Genomic DNA, 20,409 nt, shown 5'->3' on the forward strand with positions numbered 1-20,409 from the left:
TTATTGCCATAATTTTAAAACTTTATGTTATGGGAACTTTCAAATATACACCGAAGTAGAGGGAACACTACAATGTATGGATTTATTATATTTAGCTTTGCCTTTGAAACCTTCCACTGGTCTGGCCTTTGTAAAAAGCAAACCTAACCTATTCATTTTCCTTCCCATCCCCCAACCCTTCTTGGGACAAATAAGTAAAACTAAAACTGGTAGGACAGACCACAAGGTTGACTCTAGCTATGATGTGGACTTGGCTAAATGATGTTTGGAGAAGACATTAAGGTTTTAAGGTCATGAGGCACCAGTTAGTACAGTTAGTACGTGAGGCAAATGCATCTGCCCAAGAAGAGGCTAACGGAATAAAGAACTTAATGATGCTTCGAAGCATGTATGTCATTCACGCTCAGGTGGGTATCTACAGTGCAAGAAGATGGCTAATTTTAGTTGAAACATTCTAGGTTTATGTTACAAGGCTTCCTTTCTTTTATTTTAAATTCATGTATTTATAATCAAGTATTAACTTTGCCCCCAAAACTAAAAATAGTAGAGGTAACAAGAAAGGTAAACATATTTCAAGGCCATCTTTATTAAGAAACTTTTTAGGAGGGGCACCTGGGTGGCTCAGTCGTTAAGCGTCTGCCTTCGGCTTAGGTCATGACCCCAGGGTCCTGGAATCGAGCCCCCCATTGGGCTCCCTGCTCGGCTGGGAGTCTGCTTCTCCCTCTCCCTCTGCCTCTCCCCCTGGGTCATACGCGCACTCTCTCTCTCTCTCTCAAATAAATAAATAAATAAATAAATAAATAAATAAATAAATAAAATCTTAAAAAAATATAGAAAGAAACTTTTTTGGAGAATGGTTTAGGTACTCATGTCAAATTTTAGGTCTTAATTAACCTCAGCTTAATTTTCCTGCCACCGGAGTGTTCTGTTTCCTCAGTGAGTAGTCATTCTAGAATGCCTTGGGAGAAGTCACCGAAGAAACAGTTCTGAAAGGCACAGAAAAAAAGGGACATCAGAGAGTATGTGAGTTGTGTCAGGGGGAAATGGGGACATGAGCTTAAGACATGGACTCTATCTTACTGAAGTTGCACACAGATGTTTGTACAAGGGGGTTTATTGCACTGTGGGTATAGTGAACATTTAGGAATAAATTAAATATCCATCATTCCAGAACTGATCTAGTGAATTGTTTGCCCATACTGTGAAATACTCTGCAACTATTAAGAAGCATGAGATAAGGTAAATGCACTGATACGGGGAGGTTCCTAAGACATACTATAAAGAGGAAAAAGCAACTTGTGAAACAATGTGTACAGCATGACCCTTTTATATTAAAAACCTGTATAATGTTATGTACATGTGTTACATGTAAATGCATAGAATGGCGACAGGAAGGATGGCCACCAAACCACAGTCCTGGCTAATTTAGAGGGGGGATGTAAAAATGGGGATGAGGGTGCAAGGTGACTTTTATATTTTTGCTCACTAGAATTGATTCCTGTTTTGATCTTTTATCGTAACAATGTGTTCATGTTACTTGTGTAATTTCCTTTTTTGTTAGCGATTTATTAATTTATTTGAGGGTGGGGGAGGTGCAGAGGGAGGAGAGAGAGAATCCTCAAGCAGACTCTCCACTGAGCAAGGAGCATGACAAGCGATTCAGTTTCACAACCCTGAGGTCACGAACTGAACTGAAATCAAGAGTCAGACGTTCCACCAACTGAGCCATCCAGGCACCCCATCACTTGTGTAATTTTCAAAAGTTCACTTGATGCATTCAGTCTTTCCTGAAAACAAGAAGTACTAATTCATAATGTATGTTGAACCCCTTGTGTGCATAACTCTTTGACATCTGACCTCATCCCCCCTTCAAGAGCTAAAAACAAGAGAGATTATTTCTGTGACAGTTCCTCAAATTCATGCTCAGATCACTTAACTGGCTTGACTGTTTTTTGGTCCTACCCTCATAATTAGAGGATTCTCTCCCTGTCTCTCAAGGGCATATCTACTTTCTTCTCTTCTTGACTGCTCCATTGACTTGATTATTTTTCTTAGTCAGGCTCTCCTAACTCTGGTGTCCACTGTGGCGTAACTCCTCCTGTTTAAAGTTTCCAGGCTGCAAAATGAGTGTAGGGTCAGCTTTCACTAAATTACTTATTTGGATGAAGGAAGCTGATGAAAGGTTCAGAGTTCTATTGGCAGTTAACAATTCCTCTTGATTACTGGCTTGGTGGTTTTACCTCAAGAAGAGGGAAGTCCTTTGAATCTAAAGATAGAATAGACTCTGCTGTAAAGGAGATTGAGCCAAGGAAACTCTTCTTAACCTGTGTCTCGGTTATCTATTTCTCATGAATTGATGGCTCATCTCTGCTCCCCTTATCATCAGGTGGGACAACTCAACTGGAATGATGAAGGATTCACTTTCAAGATGGCTCACTCACATGGCAGGCATATTGCTGCTCACTTAACTGGGAGCTCAGCCAGGGTTGTGGGCCAGAGGCCTCAGGTCCTTTCTAGGTGGGTCTCAGCACAGGATGCTTGGGTTTCCTCACAGTATGGCAGCCAGATTCCAAGAGCAGTCATCCCAAGAGAACAAAGCAGATATTCATGATATTTTAATGACCTACCCTCAGAAGTTACATAGGGTAAATTCTACCATACTCTATTGGTCGAGAGTCTCAAGCCTATTCATGTTCAAGAGAAGGGGGGATAGACTCTATCTCTTGATTGGGGCAGATAAAGGCCATCCATTGGCCACACTCAAACCACTCTCGGTTTGAGAGATAGCAGAGTTGATACTGGATCTGAAGTAGAATACAACAGCAGTGAGGCAAATGTGAAGCCTGAGAAACTGATCTTCCCAGATCTCTCTCAATCAGATCTTCTGTAGTTTGGTTGATGACTAATTTTCCAAAACATTAGCAGATAAATCTGGGAGATGAAGTGAGGTCACTGGATCAAAAAGTAAATACATTCATAATTTTGATAGATATCAGCATATTGTACCCTATTTCACACTCCCATCAGCAATGTATAATCCTTCTATTTTCCCCATACATTTGCCTACATGTTGTGTTGCCAAACTTTCTATCCAGTTGGTGAAATGGTATTACCAGGATAGTTCTAGTTGCTTTTATTATTAACAAAGCCAAGTTTTTTTATTCATATTTAAGAGCCACCTGTATTTATTTTTCTGTGAACTGTCAATGTTCTGTGACCATTTTTTTCTTATTTGCCATGTGTCTTGACTTTGTGGTATTTTTTTCCATGCAGAAGTATTTGATTTTTATGTAATCAAGTTTATCAATGTTTCCTTTCATGGTTCTGGATTTTTTTTAAACTTATTTTTATCAACATATAATGTATTATTTGTTTCAGGGGTACAGGTCTGTAATTCATCAGCCTTACACAATTCACAGCACTCACCATAGCACATACTCATGGTTCTGGATTTTGGGTGATGGTAAGAAAGGCTTCTCCTCTCCAAGGCCACAAAAGAATCCACTCACAGTGTTCTCTGGTACTTTTATGGTTCATTTACTAAGCGCTTTGAAATCTTTATCAAAATAAAGAGTTGAAAGGAAAAGGAAAGCAGTTAGCAATATTTAAGACTAATACTTACTAAGAATAAACCTAGCAGGGGCACCTGGATGGCTCAGTCGGTTAAGCGTTTGCCTTTGGCTCAGGTCATGAACTCAGGGTCCTGGGGATCGAGCCCCATGTCGCTCTTCCTGCTCGGCAGGGAGCCTGCTTCTCCCTCTCCCTCTGCCCCCCCCCACCGTGTGTTCTCTCTCTCTGTCAAATAAATAAAATCTTTAAAAAAAAAAGAATAAGCCTAGCAATATTTAAGACTAACATGTAAAGATATCCAGGGATGATAGCTTATTTTATATAAGCAAAGATCAATTAACAACTGTACTTTAACAATAATAAATGTTAAATGCCATTAAAACTTTAACCAGTTAGGAAATGCTCTCGTATACAAAGATGGATATTTTGGAACAGTTATTAGGTAAATCTTAAAGAGTTCTCAAGTTTGAACTTTGCATAACTCTAGAATGGAAAAGAGTTGGGGTCTATTTCCCCACCCGTTGCATCTGGGCTAGGCTTGGGACCTTACTTTGACCAATAAAATATGGCAGAAGTAATAGTATATGACTTCTGAGATTTGCATCTTCTCTTACTCTTAGAATTCAGACACCATGCAAAGAAGACTGGGCCAGCCTGTGGGAGACATGTGGACTGGCCCACAGCCAGCACCAGTTCTTACATACATGAGTGGGGCCATGTTAAATCAACTAACTAGTTCAAGTCAAGCTGCAGTTTGACTACAGACATGTAAGTAACCCCATGGGAGATCAGTAGAACAGCCCCACTAAGCCCAGTTCAAATTGCTGAACCACAGAATGATGAGTAAATAGTTGCTGTGTGTTCTTTTTTTATTTTAAGTAGGCTCCACGCCCAACGTAGGGCTTGAAGTCATGATCCTGAGATCAAGAGTTGCATACTCTACTGACTGAGCACACCAGGTACCCCCAAATAGTTGCTGTTTTAAGCCACTATTTTGAGGCTACGGTTTGTTACACAGCAATAAACAACTCATACACATGTTGGGCGCCTGGGTGGCTCAGTCGTTAAGCATCTGCCTTCAACTCGGGTCATGATCCCAGGGTCCTGGGATGGAGCCCCGCATCAGGCTCCCTGCTCGGCGGGAAGCCTGCTTCTCCCTCTCCCGCTCCCCCTGCTTGTGTTCCCTCTCTTGCTGTCTTTCTCTGTCAAATAAATAAATAAAATTAAAAAAAAACTCATACACATGTTTTTCTGAGGAGTTATGAATAAAGAAATAAGATAATACAAAATAGTGAATGATAGCTTCAGTTTTGTTCATTAATTTGTTCATTCACATCCTGTCTATAGCCTGCAGAAAGGATTCAGTCTGCTGTGGTGGGCAGACCCAGTGATCCTTGCCTTCTGGTATTGGTGCATTTTATAATCCCGTCCTCTTGTCAGCCAAAACTAATGACTGTTTCTAATAGAAGATGGCACAGGTGATGGGATGTCATTCCCATGATTATTTTCTCATCTATAAAACTCCATCATACTAGTAGATTCACACTAGGGGTTCTCCTTGTTGGCTTGAGGAGGTAAACAGCCATGTTGAAGAAGCTCACTGGCAAGAAACAGCATGTGGCCTCTGGGAGCTGAGGGTGGGTGGCTTTTAGCCAACAGCCCCAACAAGAAACAGAAGCCCTTGAGGTGCCTAGGTGGCTCAGTCAGTTAAGCGTCAAACTCTTGGTTTCAGCTCAGGTCATGATCTCAGGGTCGTGGGACTGAGCCCCGAGTTGGGCTCCAGGCTCAGTGTGGAGCCTGCTTGAGATTCTCTACCTCTCCTCCCACTCATGCGTGCATGCTCTCTCTCTCTCAAATAAATAAATAAACTCTTAAAAAAGAAACAAACAAACAAAAGCCTTCAGTTCCTCTACAACCACAGGAAATGAATTCTGCCAATAACCTGAGCAAGCTTGGAAGCCAATTTTCTCCCAGCTGAGCCTCCAGATGAGAATGCAGCTCAGCGGGCATCTTGGTTTCCTCCTTGTGGGTCCCAGAGCAGAGGATCCAGCTAAGCTGGGCCGGATGCCTGGCCCACAGAAACTATGGGATAATCAATCCACGGCATAGAAACTAATACAGATACTCAGAGAGCGTCAGCACGCAATCCTTTAATGTGAAAGTAACCTTTGTTCCTAGAAGTAAAATTCTGGTTTGTTAAAAGGAAGACATTTTACAGTTTTCTAAGGTCATTTCTTTCTCATCACACCCAGATTTCTTTAAAATCCTCAACAGGAGGGGGGCGCCTAAGTGGCTTAGTTGGTTAAGCATCTGCCTTCAGCTCAGACCATGATCCCGGGGTCCTGGAATCGAGCCCCATGTGGGGCTCCCTGCTCAGTGGGGAGTCTGCTTTTCCCTCTGCCCCTTCCCCCCCTTGAGCTCAAGCGCACGTGCTCTCTCTCTCAAATAAATAAATAATCTTAAAAAAACAAATCCTGGACAGTAGGGCATTTATTTTCATGGTTGACTCAGGAACTGAGGATCATTTACTTAAAGAAGGTGGGGCAGGGAACAAATAAAATTTGTATACATGTGAAGGGGGAACTTTTATTTATTTATTTTTATTTTTTTGTAAAGATATTATTTATTTGTTTGTCAGAGAGAGAGAGAGAGCACAAACACGGGGAGCGGCAGGCAGAGGGAGAAGTAGGCTTCCCACCGCGCCAAGCAAGGAGCCCAGTGCAGGACTCGATCCCAGGACCCTGGCAGACGCTTAACTGACTGAGCCACCCAGGCGTCCCAAAATGGGCAATTTTATATATAACAATGAGGAAGCTAGCTAATTTGCACTGAGCTAAGAAAAAGAGAAGGGTGTTAAATGCAACAAAAGCACAGAGGATTTTTACCTAAACCTGAAGTAAATTCTAAGATAGTTTTGGCCTAAAGCTTCCAATCACAGTTAGAGACCCTTACTTGTAAGTCAGGACAGGCCAACTGCTTTCCATTTCCTGCTTCATATAGACTAATAATTAAGGATTTAACTTAAAAGATTAGAAAATTTCCTGATGACCATGGTGGAAAGATATCAAACTTTATTTGGTAAAACCCAAAATCTTGCCTTTCTAGATTTCTAGGAAAAATGAGTAGGCTGTTGGAAAAGTTTCAGAAATGTGAATTGTTTGATATCTTGAGAGCTCCTTAAACTATGTAATTCTAGAATTTGTGACAGATTGCTATGTAAGCAAAGCACTAGAATTATTTTTATAGCTTCTCTAGTCTCTGTATTCCTTCCATGTTTACAGTATTTGTTTTTTCTTACTATAAACTTCAATGAAAGTAAATAAAAATGTTTTGTTCTATATTTGTTTAAAATTTTAAATCCTAGTCCAAATTTATTGGTTTAAAAAATATGAGTATGTTTTATTATCCTGAAAGTATGTTTGTTTTTCATCACCTCCCTATGAGCAAACCTTGTTCAAAACATTTTAACCTAAAAATTAAAAGTACATGTTATAAAAGTAAATTTTTAAAGGATCCAAACCTTTTTTTTTTCCTCAATAATAAAGTATCTTGGGACATGTTCCTAGCCAAACCTAATTCAAAAATCCCTAATTTTTGTTACTAACAGGTTTATTGAAATATAATTTATATACCATACAAGTCACCCTTTTAAGATATATAACTCAGTGTTTTTTAGTATATTCACAGAGTTGTGCAACCACCACCACAACCAATTTTAGAATATTCTCATCACCCCAAAAAGAAACTCTGGATCCATTAACAGTCACTGCCCATTCCCCACCCCACCCCCAATCTCTCTAGCCCTAGGCAATCACTAATCTACTTACCTTCCCTATAGATTTGCTTATTCTGAGCATTTCCTATAAACAGAATTGTGCAAAATGTGGTCTTTTGTGACTGGCTTCTTCTACTTAGCATGTTTTCAGGGTCTTCGTATATCAGTACCTCATTCCTTTTTTTTTACCTAATAATATTTCATAGCATGAATACCCCACATTTTATTCATCCATTCACCAGTTGCTGGATATTTGAGCTGTTTCTACTTTTTCATTACTATGAATAAGGCTGCTATGAATATTCATGTGTAAGTTTTTGTGTAAACATATATTTTTATCTAGCTTGGGTATCTAAGTCTATGGTGGAATTGCTGGATCATGTGGTAACACTGTTTAAAGCCAAACTGTTTTCTGCCATAGTGTGCTATTTTACACTCCCTGTAAAGGAGTACTGTATGAGGGCTCCAATTTCTCCACATTGTCAATAACACTTGTTAATATCTTTTTTATTACAGCCATTCAAGGGGGTGTGACGGGGTGTCTCGTGGTTTCACTTGCTTTTCCTTGATGATGTGCAGCATCTTTTCAAATGCTTATTAGCCATTTCTTTATCTTCTTTGGAAAAATGTCTATTCGTATATTTTACCTATTTTAAATTGAGTTATTTGTGTTTTTATTATTGAGTTGTTATTTATATATTCTGGATATAAGTCCATCATTAGATATATGAATTATAAAAATTTTCTCCCATTATATGAATTGTCTTTTTTTTTTTAAGATTTTATTTTATTTATTCGAGAGAGAGAGCACGAACGTGGGGAGGGGTGGAGGGAGAGAGAGAAACTGACTCCCCACTGGGCAGGGAGCCCGATGCAGGGCTTGATGCCTGTACCCTGGGATCACGACCTGAGTGAAGGTAGATGCTCAACCGACTTAGCCACCCAGGTGCCCCTGTCTTTTCATTTTCTTGATGGTGTCCTTTGAAGCACATTTTCTTAAATTGTGTTCATTTAATGATGTTTAATTTATCTCTTTTTTTTCTTTTATTGCTTGTATTTTTGGTGTCATATCTAAGAAAACTGATCTAAGATCATGAACATTTATGCCTTTGTTTTCTTCTTTTTTTAAAAAATTTCGTTTATTTGCTAGAGAGAGAGAGAGAGAGAGCGCACGTGTGCAAGCACTCAAGTAGGGGGAGTGGCAGGCAGAGGAAGAAGAAGCAGGCTCCCTACTGAGCAGGGAGCTCGTTGTGGAGATCCATCCCAGGACCCCGGGATCATGACCTGAGCCAAAGGCAGACGCTTAACTGACTGAGCCACCCAGGCACACCCACCTTTGTTGTCTTCTAAACATTTTATATTTTTTAGCTCTTACCTTTAGATCTTTGATCCATTCTGAGTTAATTTTTGTATATGATATAAGGTAAGGGTTCATCTCCATTTCATTTTAAATGATTTTATTTATTTATTTCAGAGAGAGAAATAGCACGTGCATATAAGTGGGGGGAGGGGCAGAGGGAGAGAGAATCTTAAGCAGACTCCGTGCTGAGTCCCATGACCTGGAGATCATGCCCCAGGCCAAAACCAAGAGTCCGGTGCTCAACCAACTGAGCCACCCAGGCATCCCTTCTTTATTTTTTATTTTTATTATTTTTTTAATGTGAATACACAGTTGTCCCTGTACCATTTGTTGAAATGACTATTCTTTCCCCATTGATGTCTTGGCACCCTTATTGAAAATCAGTTGACCATAAACCTGAGGGTATATTTCCAGTATCATTTTTTTAAATTTTAAAGTCTATTTTGTCTGATATTAGTATAGCCACTCTAGCTTTTTTTATGGTTCTGTTTGCATGATTGATGTATTTTATCATCTTTTTTTTTAAAGTAGGCTCTATGGTCAGTGTGGCGCTTGAACTCACGACCTCAGGATCAAGAGTCACATGCTCCACTGACTGACCCAGCCAGGTGCCCCCATCTTTTATTTTCAACCTATTTGCATCTATGGCATAACAAATTACCACTAGTTCAGTGGCTTAAAACAACACATGCTTATAATCTCAGTTTCCATTGGTCAGGAGTTTGGCATAGCTTCATTGGATCCTCTGCTCAGGGTCTCACAAGTTTGTCATCAAAGTAGCTGGGTTACATTCTTATCTGGACTTTGGGTCCTCTTTCAAGCTCATTTATGTTGGCATAATTCAGTTGCTGGGTTTCTAAACTGAGACCATCAGCTCTTAGAAGCTACCTTTCTCCATAGGCATTTGACAACATAGCTGTTCTCTTCTTCAAGAGAGTGTCTTTTTTTTTTTAAAGATTTTATTTATTTATTTGACAGAGAGAGAGATAGCTAGAGCAGGAGCACAAGCAGGGCGAGTGGGAGAGGGAGAAGCAGGCTTCCCGCGGAGCAGGGAGCCGGATGCGGGGCTAGATCCCAGGACCCTGGGATCATGACCTGAGCTGAAGGCAGACGCTTAATGACTGAGCCACCCAGGCGCCCCCAAGAGAGTGTCTTGAGAGCCATCAAGAGCACCGAGGAATGTATAGAATTGTTGAATCATTATAGTGTACACCTGAAACGAATATAGCACTGTATTTTAATTATACTTCAATAAAAAAAGAAGGGAAGCCACTCCCTATGGAGAATTAAAAAAAAAAAAACATGTCTCAGCTGACTCAAGTCTCTCTCATTAGGGAAGGGTTGGATCTGCTTTCAAGGGACCACCTGATTATGCCAGGCACACCCAGGGTTATCTCTCTTTTGATTAACTCAAAGTGAATTAATTAGGGACCTTAACTACATCTGCAATACCCTCTCCCCTTTTGCCCTTTTCTAGTAGTTAGAAGCAAGTCACGACTTCTGCCCACACTCAAGGAGAGGGAATCTCACAACAGTGTAGATACCAGGGTGGCAAGAATCGCCAAGGGCCATGTTAGAATTAGGTCTCTGACAGATGGCTCACAGGTAGAAGTGCAACTTCTCTATGTACATCCCTTTTATCTTTTTGATTTTTGAAGTATGTGAGTTTATTATTCAAAAATACAATAAAATTTTAAATCTTTGAAACTTTGCTTTGGAGTTTTATGTCTTTTATGACAAAGACCACTCTGTGTAGTTTGTTTTTGTCTTAAATTCATCTAGTCACTGTGAGATCCTGATAAAACCATGGACTCTGGTATCAGGCAGTGGAACTTTAAGTAAGATATTTAATCTCTGTGTGTCTCGATTTCCTTTTCTGTAAAATGGGGCTCTGATAGCCCATAATCAGCATGTTATGAGAACTAAGTGAGCTACTGGATAACACGACATCTGAGTGGCACACAACAGTGCTTGCTTCGGCAGCACATATGCTTAGTGGCAAACGAGAGGAAGCATTTATTTCAACAATCGTGGCGTGGCTAGAATGGCTCTGCCCATCTCAGCTGGGCTTGGCTGGGCTGGACTCCAAGCTGTGTGTTCGCTTTTGTCTGCTTCATTCTCATTCTTCTGGGACTAGCGGACTACCCAGAGGAAGTGTTTTCATGGCCATGAAAGCAGCCCTTCACATGGCAGCAGCCTGGAGCATAAAAGGAAAAGCACAACTGCGGAAGCCTATTTCACGCCTCTGTTTGCATCCTACCGGCCAACATCCTAGTTACCAAAGATAGTCACATGGCCAACCCCACAGCTGAGACTTAGGTCAAGCCCAATGGCAAGGGGGTAATGAAGTATACTCCACACACTGCAAGGCAATAGCAAGGATGTGCATGTGTAACTACAGGGGAGTGAAAAATTGTGACCTACACAGTTTGGTCTAAAATTAATGTGCAAAAGGGGCGCTTGGGCGGCTCAGTCTCTTGAGCCTTGGACTCTTGGTTTCGGCTCAGGTCATGATCTCATGGGTCTTGAGATCCAGCTGGTTGGGCTCAGCGCTTATCAGGGAGAATTCTTGAGGATTCTCTCTCTCTGCTCTTTCTCCCACTAGCACACATGCACGCGCTCGCTGTCTAATAAATTAATCTTTAAAAAAATAACTAAAATTAATGTGAAAGACATTTAGAGCCATCTCTGGAATATGATAAATGCTCCCTAAATCTTTGCAATCGTAGTGCCAAATTTTTAAAAAGGAAATAATATTGTTGAATGCCTCTAAAAGGTTTGCTAGTTATATCAATAATATTGCTGTTCTTCACAGCAAAGCTGGGGTAGGAATGTAAAATGGAATAGCCACTCCGGAAAACATTTTGGCAGTTTCTTAAAAAGCTAAACACACATTCACCATAAGGCCCCCAATTGCACTCCTGGGTATTTATCCCAGAGAGATGAAAACCATGTGCACACGAATACATGTACACAAACGTTCATAGCAGCTTTATTTGTAATAGACACAATTTGGAAAGAACCACAAAGTCTTTTAACGGGTGAGTGGGTAGACAAACTGTGGAACATCCATACCATCAGCAATAAAAAAGAACGAACAACTGATACATGGAATAGTTCTCAAGGGAATAATGCTGAATGACAAAGGGCAATCTCAAAAGGCTCCCAAGCGTATGATTCCATTTATACAGCATTCTCAAATGACAGAAATGATAGAACAGATGAGTGGTGGCCAGGGGTTAGAGATGGAGTGAGGGGAGGAGTGGGACTATCATGGGGTAACATGAGGGGTCTTCGTGGTGAGAGAACAGTTTTCGATCTCGATTGGTGGTGGTTACACAAATCTACACATGTGGTAAAATCGCATAGATCTACACACACACGCACACACACACACACACACACACACACACAAGTGCATATAAAACCTGTGAAGTCTGAATAATGTCTGTGGATTATACCGATATTCCTTTCCTGGTTTTGGTATTGTACTATTGTAATAGAAGATGTTACCGTTGGGGAATACCAGGTTAAGACTATATAAGACCTCTCTGTACTAATTCTACAACCTCTTGTCAATCGAGAATTGTTTTTTCTTTTCTTTCTTTCTTTCTTTTTTTTTTAGAGAGAGAGCATGCACGAGTAGTGGGTGCAGAGGGAGAGGGGGAGAGAATCCCACACACACTCCACCCCAGTGAAGAGCCCGATGAGGGACTTGATCTCGTGACCCTGAGATCAGGCATGACCTGAGCCAAAATCAAGAGTTGGATGCTTAACCAACTGAGCCACCCAGATGCCCCAATCTATAATTATTTCAAAAACAATTTTTTTTACCAAATTTTGAATCATGTTAAGAAAGGCATCTTTTCTCCAAGGTTATAAAAAGAGTTCACCCCTAGTTTTCTTCTTGTGCTTTTACAGTTCCATTTTCTGGGTGTTTTGAAATTTTTGCCAGATTAAAACAGAAAGCACCTGTACATCCAACTACCTATACAACATCTCTTCTTGGAAGTGTCATACACTTCTCGAAAACTGAACTGAAATATACTCAAATGCAAACCTGGTCAGGGCTCAGTGATCCCTATCTCAGTGGGCTGTCCTGTGCATTCTTACACAAGCCAGAGATGGGGAGTCATCCTTGAAAACCTCTCTTCCTTGTGGCTCACCCACTCCATAGTCAATCTTCCAATGAGTTCATTAATTTTGCTTCCTAAGCATCTCTTGGAAGCTTTCATTTCTTACTATCTCTTCTTCTATGGTCATAGGTAAGTTACTATCAGGTCCTGTTGGGATTACTGCAAAACTAACTGGCTGCTGTATCAATCGTGACCATCTCTTTCGTGTATTGGGGGAGCTTTTCAACATGCAAATCTGAATAATATTCAGATTTAATATATATTTAAGTATACATAATATACATTTCATATAAATGTAATATTACATACCCACCCATTCCATCCTTTCCCCTACAAGGGAGGCATTTATTTGTTTGTTTATTTGGGGGAGAGAGAGTGAGTGGGGAGGGGCAGAGGGAGAGAGAGAGAGAGAGAGAGAGAGAGACTCCCTGAGATCATGACCTGAGCTGAAATCAAGAGTCAGTCACTTAACCGATTGAGCCATCCAGGCGCCCCACAAGGGAGGCATTTAAAAAAAGCATCTTTGATGGATTCTCATTGTGTTTGGTTGGAAAAAGATCAAAATCTTTAAATGGCCTTATGGCACTGCATGATTTGATCCTTGTCTGTCACTCTTGCTTTGGACAACACTCTCCGTCTACGGCCATACCACCCTGAACGCGCCCGATCTCATCTGGACAACACTCTCCCCCTTAGCCTAGCCAAAATGGTTTTCTATTTCATTCTCCATCATCCCATGATCTCTCCTTGCCAGAGGGCCTTTCCACATGCAATTTTTTTCTCAGGAATGAGAGATTTGGTTTAGTTAATTTCTCTTCATTCTTTGGCTTACTACTTCTGCAGAGTTGCTTTCCTTGAGTCCCAGATAAAATATAAGTTTCTCATATATTTGAGAATATATGGTCTCATAATACTATATTCCTTCTGTATTCAAATATATTCAAAGGAGTTCTCATTTTATACATTAATGTGTGATGATTTCCTTAATATCTGTGCCCTCCACTAAACAGTCTCATGAGAACTGAGTGGTGTCTCTTTTGGTTTTTTATATCATCCTCATTGTTTAGCACAGTGCTCAGCATACAGCAAATATGTATACATACAAATATTTAATGATTGAAGTAAGGACTGGGGTTCTAATACAAATATGTTTTTCATTAATGCAGGCTTGCAATTTACCAGATGTGGTATGTTGGACAGATTACTTAATCTCTCTGAACTGCAGTTTCTTCACAAGTAAACGGTTGTCGTAATCTGGGATTCTGAGAAAGCAGAGCCTAAGACAAAGGCTTTTGTGCCACTATTTTGTTAGAGAGTGTAACTCCCAAGAACAGAAGCGAGGAAGAGGGGGAGGGTGGAGTGAAGGGCAGAGACGTAGCAGGAATGTGTTGTTGAACTTGCTGCAGCTAAGTACCTCAGAGAAATTGTAGAAAGGATCTCAGTGACCCATTTGAGGAGAGAAAGGGGAACTTTACCCGCTTTAAGTGCTAACTCCCTTGTACTTCTAGGTTCCTCTGCTTGGGCATAAGTGTGCTGGCAGGCTTTGCTGCACGAGGAGGTAGGGGTTTATGTGGTGCAGGAACAGCACCTTCTCTGCAGGATTCTGGTGGGGTTAACTGGAGAACATGCCTGCCACATACTCGGCAGTCAATAAATAAACAGTCACTGTTATTAGGAATATATATTTTGGTTCCCAAAATGCCATATTCTTCCTTCCTTCCTTCATTGTTTTTCTTTCTTTCCAAGTAAGGTGATTTTGAAGTCTAGCTTGTGGAAAATAAACAAGGAAAAAAAATGCTAGAAAACCTCTGAAAAAACAATGAAGTTATGTAAAGTCTTAGTAATCTCAAGAGTACGTATGAATAGACAGACCATGAGCATGCATTTTTGTGGACAAAATACATGAGGCTATTCATTATATCTATTAGGGCACTGTTTGTAATAGCAAGGAATTGGAAATGACCTAAATGTCCATCTACAGGGAGTTGACTAAAGAAAAAAGTATATTACAATAGAATACAATGCAGCCGAAACAAAGTATGAAGAAGCTGTTAAGTATTGATATAGAATGGTTTCCAACATTAAGTGAAAAAAATCAAGATACGAAACAAGTGTATTATGTGCTATTATTTGCATAAAAAAGGAAGGAAACTGTTTTCATACTTGTTTGAATATACATAAAAAAAAATCTCTGGAAGGAAATCCAAGAAAATGTTAGTAAAAGTCAGTTATTTTACCAGCAAAAATGGGTTTATTTGGGAGCACCAGAGAAATGCAATAATAGGTAGTGCAGTTAAGGCTCCCTTTTGTAGCCTCCCCTGTCTAGCCTCCTGACCTCTACTTTAGTGAGGTTTCCCTGTATTGATTTTTTTTAAATTTTTTTTAAAAGATTTTATATATTTATTTGACAGAGAGAAGGAGCCAGAGAGCACCAGCAGAGGGAATGGCAGAGGGAGAGGGAGAAGCAGGCTCCCCGCTGAGCAGGGAGCCCAACAAGGGGGCTCGATCCCAGGACCCTGGGATCATGACCTGAGCCGAAGGCAGACGCTTAATCATCTGAGCCACCCCGGCACCGCTCCCTGTGTTGATTTTCATAACAATACTATTTTTTAAAGTTTATTTATGTATTTTTAGTAATCTCTACACCCAACTGTGGGGCTCCATCTCACAACCCCCAGATCAAGAGTTGCACGCTCTACTGACCAAGCCAGCTTCACACCCCCGATTTTCATAACAATACTATTAGTTGTCACCTATTTGTTCGTATAAGCACCCAGGTATTTTAATACCTATCACTGCAGAACTGCATAAGATGTTAACTAAACGTAGTGTCTTAGGACAACCAATATTTATTATCTCACAGTTTTTGTAGCTCAGAAGTTCAGGACTGGCTCAGAGTCTTTCATGAGATTGCAATCAAGTATGAACTAAGGACTTGACTGGGGCTGGGAGATCTGCTTCCCAGAATGGCTCACTCCTATTGTTCTGTGCCTGGGGTCTCAGTTCCTCCCCAAGTGGACCTCTCCATAAAACAGTTTGAGTGTTTAAGATATGGCAGCTGGCCTCTCTCAGAGTGAATGATCTGAGAGATAGAGAGAGACAGAGGAGAGGGGTGGGGAGAGGGAGAACAAGCTCCGACTTTTATGATCTAGTCTAAGTTACACGGAGTCTCACCGCCACAGTCTACTAATTTGCAGAGAGTCAGAGTCAGGCCCACACTCAAGGGGAGGGGAGTAAGGCTTCCTCTTCTGAGAGGCGCATCAGAGAATTTGTTGAAGTATTTTTGAAACCACCAGGTGAGGAGAAGAGGGGAAAAACTGGGTGACCAGGGTCAGGGCTGGAAGGAAGATTTTCACTATATTAATTTTTTATTCCTTGAACTATATGGATTTGACTATACTAAACAAATAATTAAATTTCTTTTAAAAAGAAACATTTTAAGCTATTTGGGAAATAATTGGTAGAGAAATAAAAGGAAAAAAAAAGAGTTGAACAGGATGTTGAATGGGAGAAACCGGTTGAGGTGAAATTGACCTTTGCCCTGAAAGATAGGAAAAAGGCAGGGTCTACTTTGTGCTCCCCTTGCTCTCTCCTCCCCACCTCGGATTTAGCATTTTCACTTTCCAGGGTTTGGGGTGGTGATGATGGTGTGCGGCCGGGAGTTTTGGATAATGGGTTTGTGAAGAGGGGAGGGAGAACTCTGTAGCGAGAATGTTCTATGGGATAGTTTTACTGTGGGCGTTTATCATTTATTACAGCTCAAGTCCTGTTACAACAATATATTTCTCCTGTCTACATCATTCTGTAGCCACAGCCTGTGGTCATTGTTGATTTTAAGTTATACCGCATGGCATCCGATACCATTTCTGGACGTTTTGTTTATAAGCTCCACCCTTCCGGCCCTCCAAACTCCCCCTCAGGTTTGACATCTATGCTATATCATAACTTGCATAAACTGTCAAGCACGCCAAGAGGATTTCACCTGGTAATAAAATTGGGGGAGATTTAATTTGTACAAAGACGTGGCATGAAACCCAACGGGTTTATTGTCTCTATAAAAAGATCGTTAAGGTCAAGTGTACTGACGTGTACAGTACTAACTGTATTCACTGCGCCTGGTCACTTTACAAGTCGGAGGCGAGGAAAGTTTTTTTTTTTTTTTTAAGATTTTATTTATTTATTTGAGAGAGAGAGAGAGAACGAGAGATAGAAAGCACGAGAGGGAAGAGGGTCAGAGGGAGCAGCAGACTCCCTGCTCAGCAGGAAGCCCGATGTGGGACCCGATCCCGCGACTCCAGGATCATGACCTGAGCCGAAGGCAGTCGCTTAACCAACTGAGCCACCCAGGCGCCCGGCGAGGAAAGTTTTATAAACAAAACTATTCAATTTGTTCTAACCTCTCTTTAATACACGTAGTAAACACTATAAGTCCACTTTCAGGCCATTTAAATGCAGTTATTCCTTCTGAAGGGTCAGGGCGCATGGGCACAGAGCGAACTCTCTCCTCGCTCCACCAGCAGCGAGCAAAGTCCTTCCTGTGTCTCTTGGGGACCCCGGACTCCAAGCCGGGTCCCTGCCGCCCGCCGCCCCTTCCCCCGCCCGCGGCCAGCTCCGAGGATGGTGGTGTTGGGGGTGGTAAGGGCATGGCTTGAGGCTGAGCGGGGTCCACCCTCGCAAAGCCACGGCTCCCCCATTCGTGGGGGGCCTCGCCAGTCTCTGGCTGCAGGCCCTCTTTTTCGAGGGGCCAAGGGGGAGGCGGACGGAGGGCACGTCACGGGCCACGGGAGGGGGACCGCGGGCCCGGCGGCCAAGGGACGCCAAGTTGAGGGCGAGCGCCCGCGGAGACCCCAGAGCCCGGGAAGGGGTCACAGTATGCGGACCCCAGCCCTCGCCCCCGCCGCCGGGTCCCGGTCCGGCGCTTCCGGCGCCCTCCCGGGCCGCCCCGCCCCGAGCCGGCTGTGCCACATCCTCCGGTGACGTCAGTCAGCGCCGCCATATTGGGAAGGCGCAGCCGCCGCCGCCGCCGCCGCCGCCGCCGCCACCGTCACTACCACCACCACCACCACCTCCACCCTCCACCTCCCTCTCTACCTAGGAGCTCGGGCTGCCTCGGGGCTCGCGGCCGCAGGAGGAAAGAGCCCTTCTTCCGCCTCGCCGGCGCCCGGCCCGCCCGTTTCGCCTCGACCCGTCTCCCCATGACTGCTCCCGGCCCAGCTGCCGACCGACGTCGCCCCGGAGCCGGGATTTAACACGGAAGCCCGGGTCAGGGGCCGCGGGGGGAGGAGGAGGGAGACCCGGTAGGTCCCGCGTCCCTCTCGGCCCGGCGTCTCGGCGGGAGCCATGACCTCGCTGACCCAGCGCAGCTCGGGCCTGGTGCAGCGGCGCACCGAGGCCTCCCGCAACGCCGCGGACAAGGAGCGGGTGGCGGGCGGCGGCGGCGGCAGCAGCGAGGACGACGCGCAAAGCCGCCGCGACGAGCAGGACGACGACGACAAGGGCGACTCCAAGGAAACAAGGCTGACCCTGATGGAGGAGGTGCTCCTGCTGGGCCTCAAGGACCGAGAGGTGCGGGCGCGGCGGGCAGGGCGGGGGCGGCCGGAGTTTGGCGGCCGGCGCGGGGCCCGGGCGCAGGCGGGAGCCCGGCCTCCGGCTCTGCGCGTCTGCCCTCCGAGTTCCTGAGCTGAGCGCCCAGCTGGCCCGGTGCTTCCAGATCCTCCCCGCACCGATTGCTTGGATTTTCCCTTCCTCCTTACATAGTCACTCCTTTGATTTTGACTCCCTGGCGGTCTGTCTGTCTTCCTTTTTCCGCCTGTTTAACCCGTATAGACCCCGGGGTACAATCCCACCTGGAGACTGCCCGTTAGAGTGAAACACCCGGAACCACCAGCGCCCCGAACTCTGGGTTTCGCAGGTTTTAGGACCTGGGAGGGCTCCACGGATCTGCTTTTTGGGAGATTAAAAAAAAAAAAAAAAAGCCAAAACTTAAAGTGTACTGTTTGGAATTTTGAAAAATTTCGGTGAAATGGTAATGGAGGCAAAAGTTGTTTTACATCTGATAAAGTTAAAAGTCCAACAAAATTCTCATGTCACCTCCTGGAAAATGACCTCCTAGGTAACCTTCCTTTGGGTAAGAGATTATTTTTAGTATCACTTATATTTTATCAGTTCACTAGTCTCCAGAAAATCTTGCCATCTTATGGAAGGACTTTTTTGGGGGGTGCTAAAAATGTTGGGTTTGTGATTTGATGAAAGGCCTCACAGCCATAGGTAGGTTATAGTTGCTATAGATCTCTTTTCGTGTTGTGATTTCGAAAGATTATTTTCACCTTGGTATCTTTTGAGAATTTTCACACAGAAAAGTTGGAGAAAAATGCTAAAGTGGACATCTGTATATTCTCCTAGGTTCTGTCATTAACGTTTTCCTATATTTGCTTCATCACATATCTGTTTATTTACAAAAATTGTTTTTAGAGATTTGCAGCCAGTCAGCCAGATGAATGGATATTCTATAAATCACATATGGTGAGGTAGTTCTAGAAGCTTGTTTTATCTCAGCATGGAATCTACAAACGGTACATTTTGAGAGTCAGATACAGAAAATACAGAAATATCCAAGTTATGTTTTGATTTTTTTTTTTAAAGATTTTATTTATTCATTTGTGAGAGAGACAGATAACAAGCAGAGGGAGAGGGAGAGGGAGAAGCAGACTCCCTGCTGAGCAAGGAGCCCGATGTGGGACTCGATCCCAGGACCCTGGGATCATGACCTGAGCCGAAGGCAGACGCTTAACCATCTGAGCCACCCAGGCGCCCCTATGTTTTGATTTTTAATAGTTTTCCCAATTCACAAATGTGGGCAAAAAATGTAATCCTTATAATACAGTTTAGTCTTATTTCACCAAAACTTACTAGATATAGGTGAGTTTTATATGGACTGTGGCCTCCTAGTATTTAGTGAATTAAAATTAACTTTGACATAAATGTCTAGAATATTTGCAATATTTAGGTTTCCCGTTTGCAGGTTTTAATAATGATCACTTGAAAAGAGGTCCCTCTGGGTGTGAAAGGGGCTCAGTGTGTTTATTAATTACTGAGTTATGGAAGCAGACTGTATGTGAAATTCCTTTTTGTTCTTTGGGAAAACAGCCTCCAGATCTTCCTCAATTTATGACAGGGTTATGTTCTGATAAACCCGTCATAGATTGAATATTTTGAGTTGAAAATGCATTTAATACCCCTAACCTACCAAACATCATAGCTTAGCTTAGCCTACCTTAAACGTGCTCAGAACGTTTACGTTAGCCTGCGGTTGAGCAGAATCGTCTATCACAATGTTTATTTTATAATGAAGTGTTGAATAGTTCATGTAATTTTTTGAATGCTGTATTGAGAGTGAAAAAGAGAATGGCTCTAAGTCTATCATTGGTTATGCTTGTGGTCCTGTGGCTGTGCCTAGCAAATTGTATGCATATCACCAGCCCAGGAAAAGATCAAAATTTGAAGTATCACTCTTGTACAGCCATAAAGTTGAAAAATTGTTAAGTTGGGGATGGTCTGTTGATGTCGTG

The 20,409-nt window shown here is 42.6% G+C and overlaps 1 protein-coding gene across 1 annotated transcript in view; it reads left to right on the forward strand.

The window, feature by feature from the left end:
- Nucleotides 1–17,847: 17,847 nt before the first annotated feature.
- GOLPH3 (golgi phosphoprotein 3) overlaps nt 17,848–20,409 on the forward strand; it is a 60,493-nt gene continuing 57,931 nt past the window's right edge. The window contains exon 1 of the mRNA XM_028097986.2: nt 17,848–18,406. Coding sequence (XP_027953787.1) covers nt 18,182–18,406 — 225 coding nt within the window. The 5' untranslated portion in view covers nt 17,848–18,181. The remainder of the gene's footprint in view (nt 18,407–20,409) is intronic.

The sequence above is a fragment of the Eumetopias jubatus genome, unplaced genomic scaffold (assembly GCF_037043125.1).
Source record: "Eumetopias jubatus isolate StellerSeaLion01/CBP00866 unplaced genomic scaffold, mEumJub1_p1.0 scaffold_5, whole genome shotgun sequence".
Taxonomy (NCBI): Eukaryota; Metazoa; Chordata; class Mammalia; order Carnivora; family Otariidae; genus Eumetopias; species Eumetopias jubatus.